Raw genomic sequence first — 26,209 nt, 5'->3', positions numbered from 1 at the left:
TGGAATGCAGAGCAGCCCGCTTTAGCTAACACTAGCGGCGTTACAAATAGGCTGTTATTCGGCAAGATACGCCATGCCTGACGACCAGCACATTATCCCTCCACGTATTACACATAGTACTGACACCCCATGTACTATTCACAGCACTGACCCCTATTCATCACATTTATTTTATTTATTTATTTTTATTACATTATTACACAGTTCTGACACTTTCATACATACATATTTATTTTTTACCATCCATTCACACCCTAGCACTACACTGACACACATTTATCACACACCTTTGAGCACTTAGTCCGCCACTCCCCTCAAGACTAGTGGGAGGGGCTATCACTATTTAATGTACACTCCTTCTGCAGCATTCTTTGACCCGTCTGCGTCCTGATGGGAACGGGTTTTCACCCACCCACCTACCTAGTGAGTATGGCCTTTTTTGTGGTTTTGATATTTATGTCCCATTTTTTTCTGTTTGTGTTTTTAAATTAGGAACGAAAAGTTCTGGTTAGGGACTCGCAAGGCACTGGGGACCCTTGACGTTGGGTTGCGAGCTTTGCGTATTTTGGCCAAAATAACAACTAATACCCCATGTTTCATGGATATTTCTTACTACGTATACTACACTTTTTTTCAGGACGCGGCCGGGTCTTATATGCTGGGAGGGCATGATGTGCTGGCGTTTGGTTTGGAATGCAGAGCAGCCCGCTTTAGCTAACACTAGCGGCGTTACAAATAGGCTGTTATTCGGCAAGATACGCCATGCCTGACGACCAGCACATTATCCCTCCACGTATTACACATAGTACTGACACCCCATGTACTATTCACAGCACTGACCCCTATTCATCACATTTATTTTATTTATTTATTTTTATTACATTATTACACAGTTCTGACACTTTCATACATACATATTTATTTTTTACCATCCATTCACACCCTAGCACTACACTGACACACATTTATCACACACCTTTGAGCACTTAGTCCGCCACTCCCCTCAAGACTAGTGGGAGGGGCTATCACTATTTAATGTACACTCCTTCTGCAGCATTCTTTGACCCGTCTGCGTCCTGATGGGAACGGGTTTTCACCCACCCACCTACCTAGTGAGTATGGCCTTTTTTGTGGTTCTGTAAAGGGAAGTGTCCCCCTTTATATATATATATATATATATATATATATATATATATATATATATTATAATGTCTCATGAGCCAGAGCTGTAGAAACACAGCCCTGGTCATGAATACGGTTGTAAACAAAGCAGGACAATTAGCATTGCCCTGCTTTATTTGGAAACCATGGAGACCTGAGATAGTTTGATCTCCTGTCTCCATTTCAAATCTCCCGCACGTACGGACGGTCTCGCGCGCGGGTGCTCATGAGTCGGCTGGTGATACATTATCACCATGCCGACGCATGCTAGCCGGGGGTGAGCGCCACTCGTCCCCCACTGCGAGCGTACCGTCAGGGTTAAATAGCCCTGCGTCGGTACGCTCAGCAGCTGAAGACCACCTCACCACTCCACCAACGAGGAGCTCCACCACGGAGCGGCTCACCTCTCCTGTCCTGCCTCTTCCTCCAACGACCTGCTCCTGTCTCCCTCTCCTGCTACGTCTCCTGCTTCTGCTCCCCTGCTTCACCAACGGCACGCTAAGTATCAAGTGTAGCAACAGCTACACTTAACCCTCTCTCTCCATGTCTCCTCCTGCTGTTCCTGAAGTTAATCCTTGCTCTCCCTGAGTACTGTCCCTAAGTTAACCCTTGCTTCCCTGAGTAACCCTTGGTGCCCCTGAGTCCCTGTGTTAACTCTTACTGTCCCTAAGTTAACCCTTGCTGCCCTGAGTCCCCGTTGACCCTTGCTGCCCTGAGTTAACCCTTGCTGTCCCAGAGTAGCCCTTGGTGCCCCTGAGTCCCTATTTACCCTTGCTGCCCAGAGTTAACCCTTGCTGTCCCAGAGTAACCCATGGTGCCCTTGCAGTCGCTGAAGTTAACCCTTGCTGTCCCTGAAGTTAACCCTTGCTGTTCCTGAAGTTAACCCTTGCTGTCCCTGCGTTAACCCCTTTCTGACAACCCTTCCCACTGTTAATCCTTTACCTGATAAACCCTTAGTGTACAGGGACAGTTATATTAGGAGGGAGTGGGACAGAGATACTGAGCGTGTGAGAATTACAAGTAACTTATGTGTATTGTGTTGTAACGTAACTTCTATGTATGTTTAGGTAAGTGGGTGGCAGTATAATTAGGATTGTGATACCGTGTTTATATTGTACTGTGATTAGTTACTGTATTTTATATATGAGTGATTACTGTATGTTAATAAATATTACCTTTATTTATGTTAATAAATATTAACTTTATTTACTATACGGTCTTATTCCCTTGAGTAGCAGCAAAAGCAATTAGACGTTAGTATAAGGAAAAGGTAGGGGAACTATGCATAACCCTAGTGACCCTGATTATAAAGGCGGTAGTAATAGTGGGTGACACGAGTAAGTGAAACCCGGCTATTACCCCACCCCCTTTAACAGGCACGATCTGGGTCTTTCCTACTTCTTTACTCCACTCTATTGTTCCCCCTCTTCATATTTATTTTAGTATTATATTATTATATTAAATAGTAGGAGTATGAAAACTGGGAATTTGTCTAAAAAATGCTGGCTTCAACTAAAGCACCAAACTCATTTCTGCCATATTACAGGACTCCAATGCATTCAAGTGTTTGGGATAGGGGGTAAAAAGAGAGGATGGTAAACTATAGCAAATAACATTAGGGCTCCTCTACTTTTGCTGGCTCATGCCAGCACACACACACAAACTCGAATAGTGAGCCACTGGCATCATTGCTTCATGAAGGAGCAATGATGGAACTTAGTGGAATTTAACAGGTCCCGTTGACATATATTAGGTCTGTTTAAGTCGGTTTATGTTGTTGTTTTTTTTAAAGGAAATAATAGCACAGCACACTGTGTTGTTGGGTGATCAGAGAGCAATGGAAACCTGATGGTACAAACCCTAACACCAGTGTGAATATAGCCTAAGGTTCCTACAATCCATTGAAGAAATAAACGATAACATAATTTCTCTTTTCAGTTACATACAATTACTTCTCAGAGGAATTTACATATAAACATGGAACCATTTATTAACAGTATGTTTATGTTACATGGTGCAGCATAGTCATATCAAATTAGAAATGGGAAAAATGAATACAAAAAAATTATAATATACATAATAAATTGCAATGGATAACGGATCATTATAAAAGGTTTGATTTTGATTTAAAAAAGACTGTGTGCATTATATACGGATTGTTTACAGTTTAGTCCAGGGCTTGGTACTAATTTTGGAGTAACTGCCACAAACTTTAGCTAATGTTCTGCATTTGGTTTCTTAATTTACTGTTGCGTCATCATTTGGGTATTACAACCTGCATAAGATAAAGACAAAAGAAGTGAAACGTTTAGCATGAAATACATGGCTTGGGCATTAACAACAATTATTAGCGAACGTTCAGTTCAGAGAAATTTTCATGGATGTTCTTAAGCAAAACAGAAACAAAACTACAACCGTAGCACCCATGTTAGCGTTAAGGGTCTTATCAGTATTTTCTTTATACCTTTCCTTCCATTTTGACCCACTTCTGGTTTTGTCTCAAAAATTTTAGCAAAAACTGCCACAACTGAATCAAAACATGCAAGGTTGATTCAAATAGGATTTTTTTCAGACAAAGAGATAATGACAACAGATGTATTCCACAAATACTATAAAATAGCTTTTTATGTAAATATCTTTGTATACTTCATATAACGGCCATGGCCGCGGACCATCATTCCTTCTCCCCCCTCGACGGCCGCGGCCATGACTCTGTGAGTGCTGGCCGTCATCTCCTTTCTAGGAGACGCCAGCACTCACTTCCGCCTTAAAGGGCCAGTGCGCGCACATGAAAAGAATCTCTAATTAGCCCATGATCACCCATGACTATAAAAAGGGCTCTTCCCTTTCACTCATTGCCTGGGCGTTGTTGTGTTTACCCGTGTTAGTCTTGAAAATGGTCCCTTAGTGTTATCCTGTTCCCAGTGTTCCCGTACCTGCAACCTGTATCCTATATCCCTTGCTACCTTGTTCCTGTGCCTTAGAAAGTTGGAGTCGGGTTGTGCCAACAGTCATGCCTGCTGTGTTATACCACGCCTGGTGTCTGCTGCCAAGGTCCAATTTGAGCCTAGCCGTTGCTACTGTCTGAACTACTACAGGTACACTTGTGCTTGGACTATATATGCATTGACTTGGTACACTGTTTGGCCAGCTGCTATCCCACTACGGCAGTATGGCCCAGTGGGTCCACATACCAACAGATAGTGACACTTCAATTATAATTTACCAAGAACGGATGGCATTTTAAATTTTGTAATCCACTAAGAATAAATGAAAGCCCTGCTAACTATAATCAGTTTTATTTTTTGATGCACTTCTAAAATCTCTTTCTTGTTCTCTCAATCTCAACTTGAACCTCACATGCTTTCCGCTCTTTTTCTTCCTCTCCTCTTAGCTCCTCCTTTTTTCCCTCCCTATGACATCCCTAACTTCCTTACTCCCTTCCTGACCAACTGTAACACAGGACCCAGTCCGGACCCACTGTCCCTGCATACACAGCCACAGAAAAGGGGTCATACTCAATCAGAGCCGCTCCCCCCACTGCTCCAGTTGCAGCCCCCTCTGCACTCCGATGCGGTTATCACTACAGGGCTGTACACAGCCCGATCCAGCCCCCCTCTCCTCCAATTCAATGCAACCACAGTGAAGGGGCCATATTCGAACAGAGCCTGTCCCTACACTGTCCCAAATGTGGACACCCCGCACTCAGGTGCCATGATCACTCTAGCGCTGCACTGCTGCTGAGATACGCAAGAAGCCGCTCTGTCCTGGACTTTGCCCTGTCAACTCTCGCCAAAGGGAACCATTAAGGGTAAGTTCACACAGGGCGGATATGCTGCTTAAACGCACACAGTATCTGACCTGTGTGACGCAGGAGGCCGGCCTGGACGAAAGAAACACAGTATAATTGTTTTTTTTCCTGAGTTGTGTTTTTTTCGGCGGAATCTTAGCGCAACATTTGCTATTTGTTGCGGGATTTACCTCCCCATTGAATTCAATGGGGAAATCCTGCAACAAATCAGCAGCGTTTACACAAATACAATTGACATGCTGTTGATTGAAAAACTGCACTGCATGTAAATTTCTGTGCGGTTTTCCCGCTCAGCATTTACGCAGCGTGTGAATGAGATTTGTTTAAATCTCACCCACTCTGCTGCTACCTCATTATGCTGCGGATTTTCCGCAACAAAATCTGTTGCTGAAAATCCGCAGTATTTACACTACGTGCGAACTGACCCTTAAGGTGCACTCAAACCTTACGCTGGCCAAAAAATAAAATAAGCACAAAGTGAGTCAATTATGTTCACACTGTACATTTTTGTTGTGTTATTAACATGTATTTTTATGTTTTGTTGATGAACTACCATTCATTTGGTTGCCCATAGAATAAAAACACTGCATTTTTGTCATGTTGTTACCGCAAAACATGGCAAAAACCGCGACAAAGCTGCTTTGTGTAGGCCCTGGTCTCAATTGTATCCGCGTCCAAAGGATTGACATCGCTGGCAGGGCAAGGGAACCATCAGCATTTTTTTGTGATACAGGCGGCATGACGACATCATCACGCCGCTTGCACCGCTATGCTGGATGTGGCTTGGTCAGCAGAGAGCAGGCTTGCATCATTGGAGAAGAGGACGGCGCTGGAACGGGGACAGGTAAGTGTAGCACTATCTACAGGGGGGTGGCGCATTCTGCAGGGAGCTGTGTGCCGCTATGTAGATGGTGTGTGGCGCTATCGACAAGCGGTGTTGCGCTATATACAGGTGGGGTATGGCACTATGGGGGGGTGGCACTATCTACAGTGGGGCCATGTGGTGCTATCTACAGGGGGACTGTGTGGCACTATTTACAGGGCGGTGTGTGGCTCTATCTATGGAGGGGGCTGTGTGGCACTATCTACATGAGGGCTGTGTGGTGCTATCTACAGGCGGGCCGTGTGGTGCTATCTACAGGGGAGCTATGTGCCACTATTTACAGGGTGGTGTGTAGCACTATCTACAGGGGGTGGTGTGGCACTATCTACAGGGGCGGTGTGGCACTATCTACAGGGGTGTGTGGTGCTATCTACAGGGGGACTGTGTGGCACTATTTACAGGGCGGTGTGTGGCTCTATCTACGGAGGGGGCTGTGTGGCCCTATCTACATGGGGGCTGTGTGGTGCTATCTACAGGCGGGCCATGTGGTGCTATCTACAGGGGGGCTATGTGCCACTATTTACAGGGTGGTGTGTAGCACTATCTACAGGGGGCGGTGTGGCACTATCTACAGGGGGTGTGTGGCGCTATCTAGAGGGGGCTATGTGGGCACCATCTACAGGGGGCTGTGTGTGGCACTATCTACAGGGAGCTGTGTGTGACACTTTCTACAAGGGGGGCTTTGTAGCAGTATCTACAGGGGGCGTGTGGCGCTATCAACAGGGGATTGTGGTGCTATCTATAGGGAGCTGTGTGTGGCGCTTTCTACAAAGGGGGCTGTGTGGCAGTATCTGCAGGGATCGTGTGGTGCTATCAAAAGGGAGCATGTCACCCTATCTACAGGGAGCTGCGTATGGCGCTATCTAAAGGGGGTGTGTGGCTCCACCTATAGAGGGGGGACGGTGTTGCGCTATCTAGAGGGGGCTGTGTGGCGCTATCTACAGAAATTGTGTGACACTATCTACAGGGGGGGTGGCGCTATCTGCATGGGCATTGTGAGTGGCACTATATACAGGGGGCACAGTGTGTGTGTGATGCTTTACAGTGTTTGACACAATTATATTCAGGGACGTGGTGTATGGTACTACTATATTCAGAAGAATAGCATCCGGTGCTGTTATATTTATGGGCACAGTGTGTGGCACTATGAGAATTATATCTTTAGTTTATATGTTTTGAAATGTTGGAAAAGTGAGGAGCCGAAGACATCTGAGTGGCAAACTCTGTAGAAATGGGGCATGGCCAGGAAAAGTCATCATTAGGTCTGGACCTGATGAAGAAGAAAAGAGGAAAAAACTGCTAGAATCTGAGAAGACGTGACCTGAGAGTCACTGGATTTATAGAGAATCTGTCACCACTACTGACGTGTTTATTATTATAGGAAATCCTTGTATTTCACAAAAAGTCTTTGTGTAGTGAGGACTAACAGACAAATGGGTGTTAACATTCTCCTTGTCAGGAGGATGTGTCCCTGCACAGTGTGAACCTGTCAGCGATGGTTGGAGACTGTCAGTATGTAGGGACACAGCCCTTTGACAAGGGGAATCGCAACACCCATTTGTTAATTCTTGCATAAAGGTAGTGCTTACAATGGACACGGCTCGGCAGGGCGGCTGTGGAGAAGGGGGGCCCAAGCTTGGGTAACAGCCCAGGGCCTATGGTCTACTTAATCCGCCTCTGCCTATGCAGCATATGATCACTTGACAACTGTTAAAAAAACCAACCTCCCTAGCTACGCCTTACCAACAACTGGAGGGCACATCACTGGTAAGGCTTGCCTCACAGTTTGAGACGCACTAGTTTAGACATTGCTGGTGTAGGCCTTACCTCTTTTTAGCTTATAAATTGCTGTATAGAGGAGATTAGAAGCAGTCAACAACAAAACATTCCCAGTATTTTTCATGTAACATTTTTTAGAAAATCACAAAAAAAAAGCGGAGTTGCTTATTTGTTCTGTGATTAGATAAAAGGCATCTGGACTTCTTTAAGTATAATTTCCATTAGCAACAGAATGTGGCATACAACAGATCCAACAAAGTGCACTAACTCTCAGTGTAAGGATATATGCCCATCTATAGCTATTCTTAGTGTGGCAAATGGAGTAGGTCACAAATAATGTGTGATATCTATAATAAAGTAATGCAGCATACCTGATTCACCTTGGAGTGTCCCTGTTATTTTGTCAGAGTTTTCATTCTTTGGATACTGCTTCACTTCATCAATTGGACATGGTTGGCAGGGATTTGGCACAAAAGAAGAAACTTCGTCACTTAGATTCTGATTCACTTCAGTTGGACATGGTTGGCCAGTATGTGGCCCAGAAGAAGAATGTTCAGCACTTTGATTCTTCTTAACTTCATCACTTGAACATGGATGGCAGGGATGTGGCACAGTAGAAGAAAGTTTATCACTTGAATTCTGCTTCACTATATTAGTTGGACATGGTTGGCAAGGATTTGGCACAGAGGAACGTTCATCAATTTGGTTATTTTTAACTTCACCAGTGGGACATGGTTGGCAGGGATGTGGCACAGTAGAAGAAATTTCATCATTTGGATTCTGCTTCACTCCATCATTTGGACATGGTTGGCCAGGATGTTGCTCAGGAGAACGTTCATCACTTTGATTCTGCCTAACTTCATCAGTTGAAAATGGTTGGCAGGGATATGGCCCAGTAGCAGAAAGTTCATCACTTGGATTCTGCTTCACTTTAGCAGTTGGACATGGTTTGCAGGGATTTGGCACAGAAGAAAATTGATCACTTGGATTCTGCTTCATTTCATCAGTGGAACATGGTTGGCAGGGATTTGGCACAGAAGAAGAAATTGCTTTTGACTTTCTTTCAGACTTAATGCCTTCAGAGATACTTTCACATTCTGTAGGCACTTCTGTTCCAAGCCCCTCCATTCCAACTTGGTTTTGATCGCTCCCTATTTTGCTTTCAGCATCCTCTTTCTTTCCTTCTCTGGAAATATCGTTTTGCTTTCCATTCTCTGTCTCTCCCGAGTCTCTCTTGGGAAGGTCAATAAAACTGTCTTGTGTGCTGTCTATCCCTTTCTGACTATCTTCATCTTTTAGGTTCAAAATTGCCAATTGCTTGCCATCACTAGAACCTCCATGGTCTTGTTCTTCTCTAACTATTTCACTGGAGTGGCCTGGCGTAAGGGTTATCTTGTCTTTAGTTCCACTCTGTGTAATAATGTCAATATTTTCCTGTGTTAAATGTCCTGACACCTTTTCTTCTGTTACCACTTGATGTTTTTGAGACATTTCCAAAGTGTCGCAAAGTGAGTCACTTTCTGTTTTGGTGTCCGAGTCTCCAGTTTCTTTAGGTGCAGTTGTATCATTCTGTATAAATTCATCTGCGTTCTGACTTAAGGATTCTTCCAATTGTTCCGCATCTGGGATAATGTGAGATTTGTGAGTCATTTCCTCCGTTGAAGAAGAAGTATTTTCATCTGTGTTGGAGTCTTGAGTTTCATTTGAAATGGAAGATATGCGATTAGACTCATATTTCCCATCTGAGGAGCCTTTTTCACCGATTAAAATGCTTGTTCCTGGGTCTATCGAAGACATGAAAAAGGAACTGGAAGAACTTATGGGTGATGAGATCAGTAGAGAATTTCTTTTACTGTAAAAGAGAATTGTTTACATTTAGAATGGGATACTAGATAGAAGAAAGACAAAAAACGAAGACAATTGAAACAAAATCCGCACTATAATTCAGAGTGAATTATCAGAATAAGCCATTGTGTGTGTGTGTACTGGGGTAAAAACAGTATTTCTAACCACAATGCCACCTGTGTGATGGCTTTTTTTCAGCAGATTTGCGTCTCTGTGCGTTCCATCTCTAAATGTCAGTTTTTATAAACTCAGCTCCAGAAACGGCGGGCACTTGCTCAGGCACTTGTTAATCCAGCCCCAATACTGTGATCAGTCATCTGCTTCTTCATGAGACATTAAAACTTGCAGAATGTCTACAGATCCCCACCCCACAGACACATCAGTAACAATAGGGCAGATTTATTAATAAAGGCTTAAAGATAGATAGCCTAAAGCTGAATGTGCTATGTTTAAGATGCACCAATTTTTAAACCGGTACAGGTCCAGGATATTTTGAGCCATCAGGACCAGACACCGTTTAGCCATTTTTAGCACTCGTTAGTTAAACGGCTATAACTTTTTTTATTTGGTGGGATAGCGACATGATTTCTGCAATGTTTTTTTCCATAGACAATGCAGGTTTCTTTTTTTTTAATCATTTTTATAGACACTCGTTTTGCTAGAATTTTTAGGCTTAAAGTTTGAAAATAATAGTAGAAAAAGAAGCTTTTTTACATTTTAGCAATTTGTTTCTGTTATTAACATAGCTTTACCCTGAAATAGACTTTTTATTTGTGATCGTCCCTGTCTACCAAAAGTTTTAATATATTACATGTCTATATTAGGGTAATTGAGTCTAGCATTGGGCTAGCATTACGACAATGATTGGCGGGGGGAATGTTTTTTTTGGGGTAGGTATTTTATGTGTATTTATTATTAATTTTTTTGCACTTTATTTTACTTTTATTTATTTATTATTATGGTCTGCCCCTCAAAGGACCTTTGGCGGACTTTATTGTTTTTTACTTTCTTCTTTTACGCCATGTTTTTCCCCTGAACTGGGGCTGCACAGCAGCCCCAGTTAAAGGGGAAATCAGCCCTCTTATAGTGACTATTGTCACTAATAGGGCTGTGCTGGGTCTAGCAAGACCCAGCAGGAGTCTGCCACTAACAGCATCCGGGCGATCATGTGACCAGATCATGTGACATGATCACCGGGACCAATAGAGGCAGTGGCGCTGCTGCTGCCTCTATTCATATACACAGCACTCAATGAGTGCTTTGTAGAAGAGATCAGAGAAGATAGAACCAGCGAAAGCCGCTTCTATCTTCTCCTCAGGGTCCCCGGCAGTCACTGGAGACCCATCATTCAGCTTCCCGATCGCTCTGGCAACAAGCAAAAACCTGCCGTAAATACACAGCCAGTGGTCGGGAAGCGGTAAAAAACGTTCATGCTAGATTTGGCGCATCTTCGCGCATGTTGGACTCCTTTCCCTTCTTCACACCACCTATTGGGTGGTCAACTTTAGTCCAGTGTTCTGCGCCACAAAACTAGAGCACGCAAGTGTTAAATTTGGTGCATTTCACAACTCGACAAATCCACGGCCATATTCTAAGTATGTGATTCAACGTGGTAAACATGTCGAAATCAAGGTTCATTCTGGTGCAGGCATTAATAAATGTGGCCCACATTATATGCGCCAAGAAATAAAGCGACACAACGCCAGAACCGAGGCGCAAAGACATTTATAAACCTGCCCCAATGTGTTTAGGGTATAATAAATAGGATTTTACACTGAAATGCCTGAGCAGTGTCTCAATCAATCACTGGTATGGGATAGTAATCTGCTTACTGGAAGATTATCTATTTTAGGAAGGTAATGCTTACATGCTATTTATTTTCCTCAGTGCTTGCTGTTTGGCTGCTTTTTAGCTCATTTACCTTAGGGCAGAGCTGTGATCTGTGACTACAGTTTAGCTACAGTGCCTGCAGGGTGTCTAATGTAGTCTGAAACCCACCTCTGGTCTCATTATTGGTTTCGGCTGCTGCTCCCTCCCCCCTCTACACTGCAGCTCTGCCTTTTCAGATTGGCTGCTGTGTATAAACACAAGTTTATCACAGGCTCACCTTGAAGTTGGTGCATTGAGAGCTGATTTCTATTACATAATGGGCATAATGATCGTAAAGCACAGATAACTAAATTGCCAGTGAGAAAAACATCAGTTAATTGCTTCACATATACTGAGCCAAATACAGTAAGTCTTAGGGCTGATGTACATTGGCATGAAGCCCCACAGCTCCATTCTAAAAGAGCAACACATTATCCGTGCTCTGCCACCCATACTCCTTTGAACTATGTGTGTACGAAGATACTCTCTAATGCTTTTAGGGGAAAACAACTCTATACATATGGCATCCGATGGAGCACGCCACAATTTGTTTTCTGTCAGATTTGTACAGCCATGTACATCATCATCTAGAGCTCTAAGACATTATTCATCCAGATTTGGCAACAATGAGGGAATATATCAAAAGGTTTATGCCAGTTTCTGGTGTTAAAAAGTCGCTAATTTTTACTTTACTCACCACTTTTCGAAAGTGTCAAGAAAAGGGGGCAGGGTTTAGCCGAAGGGGATTAAGCCAGCAACAGAATTACAGATTTACAATAATTTACGCCAGAAACTGACGTAAATGCTGGTGAGTTTATAGCAGGCATAGATTTGCTTTTGTGTTGCACGGACAGCCAAAAATACTGATGTAAATTTGTTAAAGAGGCTCTGTCACCAGATTATAAGTGCCCTATCTCCTGCATAATCTGATCAGCGCTCTAATGTAGATAACAGTGGTTTTTATTTTGAAAAACTATAATTTTTGAGCAAGTTATGAACAATTTTAGATTTATGCTAATTCGTTTCTTAATGCCCAACTGGGTGTTTTTTAACTTTTGACCAAGTGGGCGTTATAAAGAGAAGTGTATGTCGCTGACCAATCAGCGTCATACACTTCTCTTCATTCCAGCCCAGCTTCTTTCACTGCACAGCGTGATCTCGTGAGATCATGCTGTGCTGTCACATACTCCCACACTAACTTTACTGAAGTGTCTTGAGAGTGAATAGACATTGCCTCCAGCCAGGATGCCAAGTCTATTCTCACTCCCGACACTTCAGTAAAGTTTCTCTGGGACTTACTCACACAGCACAGCATGATCTCGCAAGATCGCGCTGTGCTGTCATTCCACATTTTTTAGGTTTAATTCCAATTCATAAATGGGCAGTAATGTACTGGAAATAGGGGTGAAAGGCCAAAAAATGGGTAAAAAAAAAAAAGTAGAGAGTAAGTCATAAAATTAATAATTTAGGGAGGAATGGTATTTGGTTGAGTAAGTCCCACAGAAACTTTACCGAAGTGTCGGGACTATGAATAGACAACGCACCCTGGCTGGAGGCAATGTCTATTCACTCTGAAGACACTTCAGTAAAGTTACTGTGGGTGTATGTGACAGCGCAGTGTGATCTCGCGAGATCACGCTGTGCTGCGAGTACAGATGGAAATGAATGGAGAGAAGTGTATGACGCTGATTGGTCAGCGTCATACACTTCTCTTTACAACGCCCACTTGGTCAAAAGTTAAAAAACGCCCAGTTGGGCATTAAGAAACTAATTAGCATAAATAATTAAATAACAAAATTGTTCATAACTTGCTCAAAAATTATCGTTTTTCAAAATAAAAACCACTGTTGTTATCTACATTACAGCGCCACACCAATCAGATTAGGTAGGGGATAGGGCATTTATAAACTGGTGACATAGCCTCTTTAAAATAAAGACTGGCCAGTCTTTGGTCTCGTTCACATTTGTACTGCTCTTTCCATTGTTATGTTCTGTTTTGTTTTCAAACTGTTTTTTATTGGTAAAAGCATATTGGAAATAGTATACACCACAGTACAATAACATTGGCTACGCAAAGCCAATATACCGTGTTCCAAATTATTATGCACATTGGATTTAAGTGTCATAAACACTTAATTATTAGTTTTTCAATTAAACTCATGGATGGTATTGTGTCTTTGGGCTCTTTGGATCATTGTAATCAATCTCAGACACCTGTGATAATTAGTTTGCCAGGTGTGCCCAATCAAAGGAAAACTACTTAAGAAGGACGTTCCACATTATTAAGCAGGCCACAGGTTTCAAGCAATATGGGAAAGAAAAAAGGATCTCTCTGCTGCCGAAAAGCGTGAAATAGTGCAATACTTTTGACAAGGTATGAAAATATTGGATATTTCAAGAAAACGTAAGCGTGATCATCGTACTGTGAAAAGATTTGTGGCTTATTCAGAGCACAGACGGGTTCGTTCAGATAAAGGCATAATGAGGAAGGTTTCTGGCAGACAAACTAATAGGATTAGGAGAGCAGCTGCTAAAATGCCATTGCAAAGCAGCAAACAGGTATTTGAAGCCGCTGGTGCCTCTGGAGTCCCGCGAACCTCAAGGTGTAGGATCCTCCAGAGGTTTGCAAGTGTGCATAAAGCTATTATTCGGCCAACCCTAAACAATGCTCACAAGCAGAAACGGTTGCAGTGGGCTCAGAAATACATGAAGACTAATTTTCAAACCGTGTTGTTTACTGATGAGTGCCGTGCAAACCTGGATGGTCCAGATGGATGGAGTAGTGGATGGTTGGTGAATGGCCACCATGACCCAACAAGGCTGCGACGTCAGCAAGGAGGTGGCGGAGTCATGTTTTGGGCTGGAATCATGGGGACAGAGCTGGTAGGCCCCTTTAGGGTCCCTGACTGTGTGAAAATGACCTCTGCAAAGTATGTAGAGTTTATGACTGACCACTTTCTTCCGTAGTACAAAAAGAAGAACCGTGCCTTCCGTAGCAAAATTATCTTCATGCATGACAATGCACCATCTCATGCTGCAAAGAATACCTCTGTGTCATTGGCTGCTATGGGCATAAAAGGAGAGAAACTCATGGTGTGGCCCCCATGTTCCCCTGACCTCAACCCTATTGTTGAACCTTTGGAGCATCCTCAAGCAAAATATCTATGAGGGTGGGAGGCAGTTCACATCAAAACAGAAGCTCTGGGAGGCTATTCTGACATCCTGCAAAGATATTCAAGCAGAAACTGTCCAAATACCCACAAATTCAATGGATGCAAGAATTGTGAAGGTGATATCAAAGAAGGGGTCCTATGTTAACATGTAACTTGGCCTGTTAAGTTTTTTTTGATTGAAAGAACTTTTGATTTCTGTAAATATGACCTCCTGATGCTGCAAATTCAACAAATTACCATTTTAGTTCTCTTTACAACCTTTAAAATGTTTTGATCTCTGTTGTGCATAATAATTTGAAACAGTGCATTTTGAGTTTTTTACTTCTAAAAAAAAATCTGTTATCATTAGGAGATTTGTTCAATAAAATTCGCATTATACTCCAACGGTTGATGGCTTGAAGATTATACTGACTGTCATTTGCAACGACTATTTAGGAAAATCAGCAAAAAATGACATTTGCATAATAATTTGGAACGCGGTGTACAATCGTCAAAATAAAAGAGCAACAACAACAATGGGGTCATAGAAAGGGGAAGAGGGAAAAAAAGGAAAAGTAGGGGTTAGGTTAGGACTATAGCAGAATAAAGGCAAATAAAATAAAAGAGCAATGTGTGACAATAATGGCTGTACTGTAATAACATGACCTGTATACAGCAGTAAACAAACAAAGGTCAGCAGAACCATTGTACGAAAATGCTAAACATATCAACATATACAATAATATGCAAAAGTAATAAATCATAGTGATGTTTGCAGTTTAGAAAAATCAGGGAATTCAAGCCAGGGAGACCAGGTGGATAAATATTTCACACGCATCCTATTTTCCCAATGAGCTAGTTCTTCAAATCGCTGAATTTTAAACATCTTATCCAACCATTGAGTAAAAGTTGGAGGGGAAGTGTCTTTCCACAACGTGGGATTCAGTAATTTAGCTGCTGTTATCATATGAGTTAGTAAATTGTGTTTCTTAGGTGTAAATCCAACTATAGGTTTCCATAATAATATCAATTCCGAAGTGAGCTTGATGTTAAGAGAGCAAATGGTATTCACAGCTTTTCCCACTTGAAGCCAGAACGGTTGATTGACGGGGCAATGCCACTAGATATGTGAAAGTGAACCAATAGCTCCATTACATCTCCAACATTTATCAGAGATTGAGCTATTTATACCATGGAGTACCAATGGTGTTTTATACCATCGTGTAGTTAATTTAAATGAGTTCTCTTGAGTTCTCGTACACCGAGAGAAGCCATGTGTATTTGCCAGTATGAAACGTGTTTCTGGCTCTGTGAATTGCACACCCAGCTCTTCCTCCCATTTCCCAATATAACGGGGTTTATACTCAGTTTGCATGGTTAAAGTACGCTGATACATCTGGGATAGTTTAGGAGCAGTGTATGGGTCTAAAGCAAACAGATCCTTCAACCAAGTATTAGTATGAGGAATGACAAGAGACTTCCGTAATTTTTGGCACTCAATAGTAATTTGGTGTGTTAATAAAAAATTCCCATGTGGAACATTAGCTTTCTAGAGAAGATGTATGATCTCGGCATCACCAGACACCGCTTTGACATCAGATATAGTCAGGGTGTGCGAAAGATCCCAAGGAACTGGTAAATTGGAATCAGGATTACGTTGGAAACATGGGATGTAAACAAAGGTATTAGGGAGGAGGGGGAAGATAATAAATTCGAAAATCTGTTCACCTTTTGCCACACTGAAATAGTGCCCCTGAGGAGAGTATTAGTGCAAAGCGTGCTGGAAGTGACCGGACACAAACCCCAGAAGGCCTGCCTTTCCTCCACTGACATACTAGAGAACTCCATAGAGGCATATATATTCCCCGGGTCACGATGTGCTAAAATAGTCCATCTGCAAAGATGGTTGGCCCTATAATAGAACAAGAGGTCAGAGAGACCAAAGCCTTCCAAGCGGGAATTCGTAATAAGGTATTTGTAAGATAGCCTAGGGCTTAGGAAGCCAGATAGGTACAGTTTGGAGAACATATAACAATTTGGGTACGATAAAAGTTTTAAGCAGATTCCTCCTACCCATCCATGACATAAAGGGTATATGTAAGGAGTGTAAATAAGTTTTAACATCAGCTAATAAGTTTAGATAATTGAGTTTATAAAGTAGTGATGGGTCTTTAGGGATTTGAATGCCCAGATATTTAATAGACGTATCTGGCCACATATAAGGAAAGCTGGTTTTTAAGTGTGTTATAATAGTTTAGGGGGACAGAACTATTGAGGGTTTCTGATGTACTAAAGTTAATTTTAAAGTTGGAAATTTTTCCGAATTCAGAAAAAAGGTGAGTAATCTGAGGGAAAGAACACTCAGGGTTAGTGGTGCGTATCAAAAGATCGTCAGCAAATGCGGCTGTTTTGTGTGTAAACGTACCTATGGATAAACCTTGGATAATGGGCTCCTGACAGATTCTCTGCACAAGCGTCTCCATAACCAACACAAATAACGTCGGCGATAAAGGACAGCCTTGTCTCGTACCGTTAGTAATGGCAAAGGAATCCGACAGCACCCCATTTACTCTCACCTTTGCACTAGGGCCAATATATAAGGAAAGAATCGCCTGAATAAAAGAAAAAGGTATACCAAATTTCTCAAGAGAAGCAAACATATAAGGACAATCCACTCTATCAAACGCCTTTTCTGCATCCGTACTAAGAAGGACTAAGGGTATTCGAGATTTTAAAGCATATTGCACCAATCTCAAGATTCTTGAGGAATTATCTGATCCTTGTCTTCCCTTGACATATCCAGTCTGTTCAGGACCAATAATGTTAGATAACAAAGGGCTTAAACGGGCTGCTAGAGCTTTCGCCAGTCAGTGTTAGGGTATGTGCACACACACTAATTACGTCTGTAAATGACGGACGTATTTCGGCCGCAAGTACCGGACCGAACACAGTGCAGGGAGCCGGGCTCCTAGCATCATAGTTATATACGATAGGGCACTTATAATGTGGTGACAGAGTCTCTTTAAATTGTTTATAATAATTTATAGTGTAACCATCTGGGCCTGGACTTTTACCTGAGGGAATAGAATGAAAGACCTGTAGAAGTTCTGATGGGGAAAAAGGGGTGAGCAGTTCCTGGAAATCAGTGTCAGATATACGCGGAATATCTATTGAATCTAAAAAGGAATGAATAGCTTGTTTGGTGGAGTCTGGAGAGGACGTAGAAGTGTTAAATCTGCAAGATTGTAGAGATTCAAATAAAATTTTTGAAAGGCATTAGCAATTCATTTTGTATCTGTGTGATACGGCAAATAAATGCTTTATCCTGTTGAGTTTTCAGAAGGGCGGACATAGTTTTGTTACCCTTGTCTCCATGGGCATAAAATTTAAAGCGTGAAATCTGAAGCAGTTTGGCTGATTTGATGTTGAGAAGATTTGTAACTTTATTACGTAGGGAATATAATTAGTCTTTAGTAGATACGGCTTGAGTATGCTTATGGAGGTTTTCTAGCAAGGAGATTTGAGAGAAAAGGGAATTTAAAAGAGCTGACCTCTGCCTTTTAACATGGGTACATAGGGAGATAAATTCTCCTCGCAAAACCGTTTTATGGGCCTCCCAGGTGATAGCAGGTGAAACATCTGGTGTAATATTAGCGTCAAAGTAGTTCTGTATGTGCGTCTGTATACAAGATTGGTAAGAGGGATCCGCAATCAAGGTGTCATTAATCCTCCAACACCATTGTCCCTTAGGAACATCCGCTAGTGTTAGGGTAGCATGGATGGGTGCATGATCCGAGAGGAGAATATTTCCTACTACAGACTGAAGTAAAAATGGGATATGAGATTGAGATATAAAAATATAATCTAATCTGTGGTAGGTGTGGTGCGTGTGGGAAAAATAGGTGAAGTCCCTATCAGAGGGATGTAATATTCTCCAAGTATCTGTCAGGTATAAGGTGTTAAAGAATTGACGAAGTTTTGCAGTGTGTCTATATGAAAGTGAGGACTTACTAGTAGTGTCCAATAATGGGTCCATAGGGAGATTGAGGTCACCAACAACCACAAAAGCACCTTCAGCAAATTGTTTGAACAATTTTAAGGTCTGAACTATCCACGTAGTCTGCTTTAAATTAGGTGCATATAAATTTGCAATCCTAAAAAGAGTATTGCCCAAGAGGCATTTGAGAAATAAATAACGACCCTCCGGATCGACCATGTCAGCTATCCATTTGAAAGGTACACTTTTGTGAAAAAGTATACTCACCTCTACGTGAGGACGAATAAGCGCTATGGTAAGCGTTCAGAAAAACATTCTTCCGTAAATTTGGAATTTTGTTGTGTCTAATATGCGTCTCTTGCAATAGAGCAATTTTTGTTTTATCTGTAAGAATTTGTTGCAAAATTTGACTTTTCCGTGGAGAATTCACACCTCTAACATTAAATGAGGTAATTTTTAAGTCTGCCATAGATATAGTTTATAAGCAGGAATAGACCGACACACACAACTCCAAAGAAAATGCAGAAGACCATCTATTGTCCGTGGAAAGAGGAAAAATGGCGGAAGGGTTGAAAGGAAAGGCACGGGGATGGAAGGGGATAAACACATAAACAGAAAGGTTGCTAAAAACCAAAAGGACTGCATTATCCAGTGAAATCTATATGTCAAACAATTATGTAAGCATGTCCTTATCAACAGGAGGAAATCATGAACAAAAGAAAGTTCCTGCGAGATTAGATCCATACAAGACATATGTGTATGAACAATCCCAACACTGAAAAACTTACCAGAACATACGGTAAGAAGTTACATATCAAAAATAGAATCTCAGATCACAATGATACAGAAACACTATCTCCTTACAAGTTTAAAATTGTAGATTAGTAAGAGATATTAGGGGAGATCTTCATGTTACTCACAGCGTTTCTTCCACACATCTAGTGGAGAAACGAGTATGCCAATGAACCACCAGGTAATCATCGAGAAGACAATCAAGTGTCCAACTGTTAATCACGAGCAGAAGCTTTCTTGGCTTTAGGTGAGACAGTTCTCGCAGCTTGATTCCAAAATGAGGGACCAGGTAAGGGTATGTGCACACACACTAATTACGTCCGTAATTGACGGACGTATTTCGGCCGCAAGTCCCGGACCGAACACAGTGCAAGGAGCCGGGCTCCTAGCATCATACTTATGTACGATGCTAGGAGTCCCTGCCTTGTTGCAGGACAACTGTCCCGTAGTATAATCATGTTTACAGTACGGGACAGTTGTCCTGCAGCGAGGCAGGGACATCTAGCATCGTACATAAGTATGATGCTAGGAGCCCGGCTCCCTGCACTGTGTTCGGTCCGGGACTTGCGGCCGAAATACGTCCGTCAATTACGGACGTAATTGGTGTGTGTGCACATACCCTAAGGGTGGTAAGTCTACCATGGTAGACGGAAGCCATGACGGAATGTCTATAGGCGAAATGTCCAATTTCTCCCAAGCAGCTTCAAGATCCACAGGTTTTTTTTATGATGATTTGGCGGCCGTCTTTAGATATAGCTATACCAAACGGGAAAAGTCATCGGAATTGCAATTTTTTCTCCCATAAAGCATCAAGTAAGGGTTTAAGCACTCTTCTCTTTGCTAAAGTTGAAGGAGCGATATCTTGGAAAATTTGAATTGTAGAAGTTTCATAAGTCAAAGTGTCTCTATTTCTAGCAGCTTTTAAGATGGCAGCTGTGTCCGTGTAACTGAGCAAACCACATATTATACCTCTCGGAGGTTCGTTGGGGCGAGGCTTGGCCCTCAATGCTCTGTAGATACGTTCAACCGTAATGGATTTGGCCGCATCTGGGCCTATGAGGTCAGAGAAGATATTCATGGCTAGCTGAGGCAGACTATCACGTAGAATAGATTCTGGAAGGCCTCTGAGTCGAAGGTTATTTTTCCGACTCCGATTTTCTTCTTCTTCAATACGTAATATGATCTCATTAATACAACCCTGTTGGGAGTCCAGAGCGCATTTAGCCTTTGCACTATAATGCAGCAAATCATTTTGGTTATCTTCAAGGGATTCAACCCGCGCCCCAAGTCCAGATCAGATTTAATATCTGTGAGTTCTTTCACTAGCGGAGTAAGAGCTTGGTGTCATGTTACGGGTTTGTGGACCCACTAGGCCGTACCGCTGTAGTGGGGAGGCAGCTGGCCAAACAACAGGGAACCCCAGCAATACAATGTCCCGCACAAGGGTACCTGGATAGTCCAGACAGTGGATGACACAGGTGCCGCAGGTTGCGCCAGACGTGGCAAATTCCTCTGGACGCGGCAGATGACACAGGACGTTGCGGATGACACAGATGCCGCAGGTTGCGTCCGACGTGGCGAATTTCTCTGGACGTGGCAGATGACACAGGACGTGACACGACTCCGACACTAGTAGGCATAGGAACTAGAACAGCACGGGATACAGGAACAGGGAACGGGAAACACTAAGGGACCATTTGCAAGACAGACCTGGGATAACTAACAATGCTCAGGCAAGGATCAGAAGGGCTGGGGCCTTCTTATAGACCAGGAAATCATGGGCAGTTTATGATGATGATTTCCTCTTGGCGCGCGCTCGCCCTTTAAGGCCGGGCACGAGCGCGCGCGCGCACCCTACGGGACACAGCAGACCGGAGCGGAAGTGAGCATTGGCGTCTCCTAAGAAGGAGATGGGGACGGATCCATGGCTGCGGGCGTCGGGAGGTGAGTAAACCCGACGGCCCGTGGCCATTGACGCTACACTTGGTACAGTGTCCTTTTAAAAAGGCCTCTTGACACTGGAGCCATTTGAGAGTCATCACCATTATCAGAATTACAGCCTGCACTATCCATATCAGAATCATCCTCTAAAAGGTTGTCATCAGGGAGGACAAGGGCTTGTTTGGACTTACAGGCTGGAGAGGCTGCCAATTTTTTCCTCAAAAAGTGGATCAAGATCCGCTTGTGTTTTGTTAGCCTTAGGAGAGGGGTACTGCATCTTTAAGTTTTTCTTTAGACGTTTTGACCATAATGGCGATATGCAATCTGAGTAAGCAAATGTTCTGGAAGTTTCAGCGACAGGTAAGTATTCAAGCCACCATCGACACGTGAGAGTATGTAAAATTAAACACAGAGAGGAAGAACAATATAGCTGTCCAGGAACCGAAGAATATTACAGTTCCGTTCAGTCAGTAATAGAAGTGCTCCTTTGCAACAAGTGTAAAGTAAATGGCTGCCAGTTACAATCCCTTCCAACACTCAACGGTAAGTTCCTGATATGTAAATCGGTAGTTCTCTAAGTCAAGAAGCAGGCAGAGATCTGTGGAAGTGTCCCAGAAGACTGGGTACGAAAGCGAGGTCCGGAAGTCCGGTATTCAGGATGCCGGCTGGAATCCACTACCACAGCCGCGTGGTGAGATAGGCCGCACTCTCGTGTCGATGAGGTAAAGGAAAAAACTCACTCCTGTTGGCCCTGCTACAATGGTAGATGGTGGTAGGAAGGTGTCGAGATGTGTAAAGAACACCGGGGGTAAGTTCTATGGACGGATGATATGAGATTCAGACAGGGGAATCAGAGCTCTCACTCAACACGTCTTTCCACCATCAGCGCTAGGCCACGCCCACATTCCATTGTTATGTTCTGGAGCAGAACAACAAAAATACCGGAAGCGTTGGCTTGACTTTAATGGGTTCCGGCGTGGTGTCCGTGGTTTTACCAGAACGAATATGACACAGCATGGTTTGCTATTGTTTTGTGTTTTTTTCCTTGCCAGATCTGCGACGGAGGCCCCTAACGGAGCCTCCAACACATATGTGAACTGGGCCTTAATATAGTCCCCGGACTATCTGCAAATTCAAGAGTTATAATTTGGAGATACTATATAAAATAAATAAAACATACCTTTTGACTCCTTTCACAACAAAGACTTTGCTGGAATGTTGTCTCTCTAGTTTAATCATAACTTCATATAGGTCATGGTTCAGCTGCCGGGAGGATGACATAGATTCAGTAATTAATTGTAATGACCTGATTGTTACATGCAGACAACAGATCTCATCTATGAAAACTAGTACACATAAAAAACAGGGCAATAGCTGATGTTTGCTATGTTATGTACTTTTTCTTTGCTAAACCTTGTATACATGAGGCTGAGGGCATGTTCACACGCACTGTTTACAGGCGTAATTCGGGCGTCTGTCAAAAGACGGCGCGTAAAAAGACGCCCGCGTCAAAGAAGTGCATGTCACTTCTTGGGACGTTTTTGGAGCCGTTTTTCATTGACTCCATTGAAAAACAGCTCCAATAACGTCTGTAAAAGACGCCTGAAAACAGCTCCGTAATTTCAAACATATTTTGATACTGCGTGTGAACATACCCTATGTGCACACGCTGAGTCAAAAACGGCTGAAAATTACGGAGCTGTTTTCAGAGAAAACAGCCTCTGAATTTCAGCCGTTTTTGAAGCTGAGGCTGGGTTCACACGACCTATTCTCAGACGTAAACGAGGCGTATTATGCCTCGTTTTACGTCTGAAAATAGGGCTACAATACGTCGGCAAACATCTGCCCATTCATTTGAATGGGTTTGCCGACATACTGTGCAGACGACCTGTAATTTACGCGTCGTCGTTTCAGAGCTGTCAAACGACGACGCGTAAATTGACTGCCTCGGCAAAGAAGTGCAGGGCACTTCTTTGCAATGTAATTTGAGCCGTTCTTCATTGAACTCAATGAAGAGCGGCTCAAGATATACGAGCGTCACAGACGCCTCGTATATTACGAGGAGGAGCATTTACGGCTGAAACGACGCAGCTGTTTTCTTCTGAAAACAGGCTGTCATTTCAGCCGTAAAAGCCAGCTAGCGTGTGAACATACCCTAAGAATGAAGTTTCTTTTAATTTGGAACTTCTTTTGAGGCGTTTTTCATAGTGTTCAATGTAAAATCAGCTCCAAAAAAATGCCTCAAGAAGTGACATGCACTTCATTTAGGCTATGTTCACACATAGCTCGTCAAAAACAGCCCTAAAATGCCTCCTGTCAATTTCAATGGGAGGCGGGGGCGGTTTTCTCCCGCGAGCCCTATCTTCGGGCGTTTCCGCCTCTGACCTCCCATTGACTTGAAAATCACGCGCGTCGCATGGACCTATGTTAGTCAATGGGGCCGTTCAGACATTCCGTGATTTTCACGCAGCGTGTATCCGCTGCGTAAAACTCACGACATGTCCTATACTTGGGCATTTTTCACGCATCACGCACCCATTGAAGTCAATGGGTGCGTGAAAATCACGCGCAGCACACGGACGCACATCCGTGTGTCACGCGTGATTCGCGCAACAGTAGATCAAGAAATGAAGGGAATAATAAAACCACTTCCTTCATTTCTTTTTCTAAACATCAAAACGTCATAAGGATGGCATATACGTGCAAATCACGCAGCCACACAGTAAACACTTATGACACACGGAACTGCAACGCGCAAAAAATGTAGCGTTTTATTGTGAATAAGGCCTTATAGCGTGTACAAAGGGCCTTAGGGTATGTTCACACAGAGTGTGAAAAATCGGAAGTAGAACGCATCCAAACATCTGCCTATTGATTTTAATGGGAAAAACGGGACGTTTTTTTTTACGCGTTAAAAAACGGCCGCGTAAATAAACGGCCGCGAAAAAGAAGTGCATGTCACTTCTTGGGACGTTTTTGGAGCCGTTTTTCATAGACTATTGAAAAAAGCTCCAAAAACGGCCGTAAAAAACACAGCGAACAGCTCCGTATTTTCAGAAGTTTTTGAGTTTGGTGTGAACAAACTCTAAGTGTCTTGGCTACCGCAACAGTTATTTTCTTAAACGTTGTCAGTTTAAGGGTAGGAACACATAAGCGTAAACACTGCAGATTTTCTGCAACGGATTTAAAATCTAACTATCTATTTATTCTTGATAAGTTGATTTTTAAGGGTGAACCTAATTACTTAGAAAATACAACTCCAAAACCAGCAAGTTCCTGTTGTCCTTGTTACATAACCATGTGAAAATCAGTAATGTTATGCATTTACAGTTTTTTTTATTCAGTATGATATATAATGAATATATTATATTTAAATGTTGTACGTTTTGTTTTTTTTGTTTAAAAGCCATGTACCTACCTGACTCATCTCCTTGTAGAAAACATCTCTAAGATTGGCAATATTCTGGAATATGGTCACATAACATCCAATTCGACTGCAGCACAGAAAACATTAGGATCAATGTGAATTAATAAAACATAGTTACAGTATATGAAAAAAAAATGTGCACACAAAATTATTGGAGCAGAAGAAATGTGAAAACCTAGATGATAAAATAAGCAGATATTGGGACAGATTTGCTAGGCAAAATGCACAAGAATTTTGGCACAAATTGTGCTATAAAAGTGTCAATGGTCAAATTTATTTTGTGTTTCAAACTAAATTTACGCCTCGAATTACGCCTGAAAAGACGGCTCCATTACGTCTGCAAACATTTACGGTGTTCTGTTCAGACGAGGTATAATTTTACGCATTGATGTCAAAAGACGGCGCGTAAAAATACGCCCGCGTCAAAGAAGTGCAGGACACTTCTTGGGACGTTATTGGAGCCGTTTTTCATTGACTCCGATGAAAACCAGCTCCAATTACGTCCGTAAAAGACGCCGCGAAAAAGGCAAGTACTGGCAAAAACGTTTGAAACTCAGGAGCTGTTTTCGCCTGAAAACAGCTCCGTAATTTCAGATGTATTTTGCGTTTGCGTGTGAACATACCCTAACATTTTTTAGAGGCATGCACCATTCTTTGAGCTGCAAAATATTGATGAAATTATGCCTGCCATGAGGTGGAGTAAGGAAAAGTAAAGAGTCTAACATGTCTAGCAAGATGACCAAAATGTATTATACAGCGTGCGCCATTCTGATCTGGTTTAGATTTATCCTGTCTATACTTAGTACTAGCAGAGAATGAATAAATTTGCCCCATTGTGTTCAAATAAAGTTCAGTTCTAAAATTTAAAACTTCACCACTGTATACTTTGATATGGAATGAACAGGTTTCCAGATTATCAATATTCTGTATTACCAAGTAGATATCCTTATCCTTAAATGTAGTTTTAGAATGACAAAAAATGAAATTATTCCAGAATAAAATGTCTATATCCCAGCAGTGGATACTTTCTATTGGTTGTCTCTGCTCAGTCTTAGGCCTGATTCACACGAGCGCTGCGCATCTCGGACGGAAAAATATCCGAGGTGCATCCGTGCTCAGCGCTGCAGTTGAGAGTCTATGGAGGGATGCGTGATGCGTGAAAAGATAGGACATGTCCTATTATCGCACGGACCCTTCACATGGTCCGTTGAAACGACGGCTGTGTGAATGGCCACATTGAATTACATAGGTCCGTGGGACGGCCGCTGTTTCAACAGCCGTCCCACGGACGTTTAACGCGTTAGTGTTAATCAGGCCTTAGAATGTGTGGCTCTACGTACGGCACCATGTCAGAGATAGTTTCTTAATATTGTGTCCAATGAAACAGCATCGTTTTTTTTTTTTCAATCAAAAATTGAGAACTATTCAGAACTGGGTTATAATAAATATAATTATAAATAAAAATGCGCAGTTTAATGTTAAAGTGGAGGATAACCTTATATCGAGGAGTTTCATATGCAACAATACATTAAAGGGGTTATCCAGGACTATT

At 42.4% G+C, this 26,209-nt stretch overlaps 1 protein-coding gene across 1 annotated transcript in view; it reads right to left on the bottom strand.

The window, feature by feature from the left end:
- Positions 1 to 3,252: 3,252 nt before the first annotated feature.
- BIN2 (bridging integrator 2) overlaps positions 3,253 to 26,209 on the bottom strand; it is a 77,733-nt gene continuing 54,776 nt past the window's right edge. Inside the window, exons 8-11 of the mRNA XM_075850142.1 lie at positions 24,649 to 24,724; positions 22,411 to 22,493; positions 8,006 to 9,486; positions 3,253 to 3,436 (exon numbers count right to left, since the gene is read on the bottom strand). Coding sequence (XP_075706257.1) covers positions 3,405 to 3,436; positions 8,006 to 9,486; positions 22,411 to 22,493; positions 24,649 to 24,724 — 1,672 coding nt within the window. The 3' untranslated portion in view covers positions 3,253 to 3,404. The remainder of the gene's footprint in view (positions 3,437 to 8,005; positions 9,487 to 22,410; positions 22,494 to 24,648; positions 24,725 to 26,209) is intronic.

The sequence above is a fragment of the Rhinoderma darwinii genome, chromosome 2 (genome assembly GCF_050947455.1).
Source record: "Rhinoderma darwinii isolate aRhiDar2 chromosome 2, aRhiDar2.hap1, whole genome shotgun sequence".
Taxonomy (NCBI): domain Eukaryota; kingdom Metazoa; phylum Chordata; class Amphibia; order Anura; family Rhinodermatidae; genus Rhinoderma; species Rhinoderma darwinii.
The sequence above is the reverse complement of the archived record's forward strand: the minus strand, read 5'-3'. Positions and strand labels throughout refer to the sequence as shown.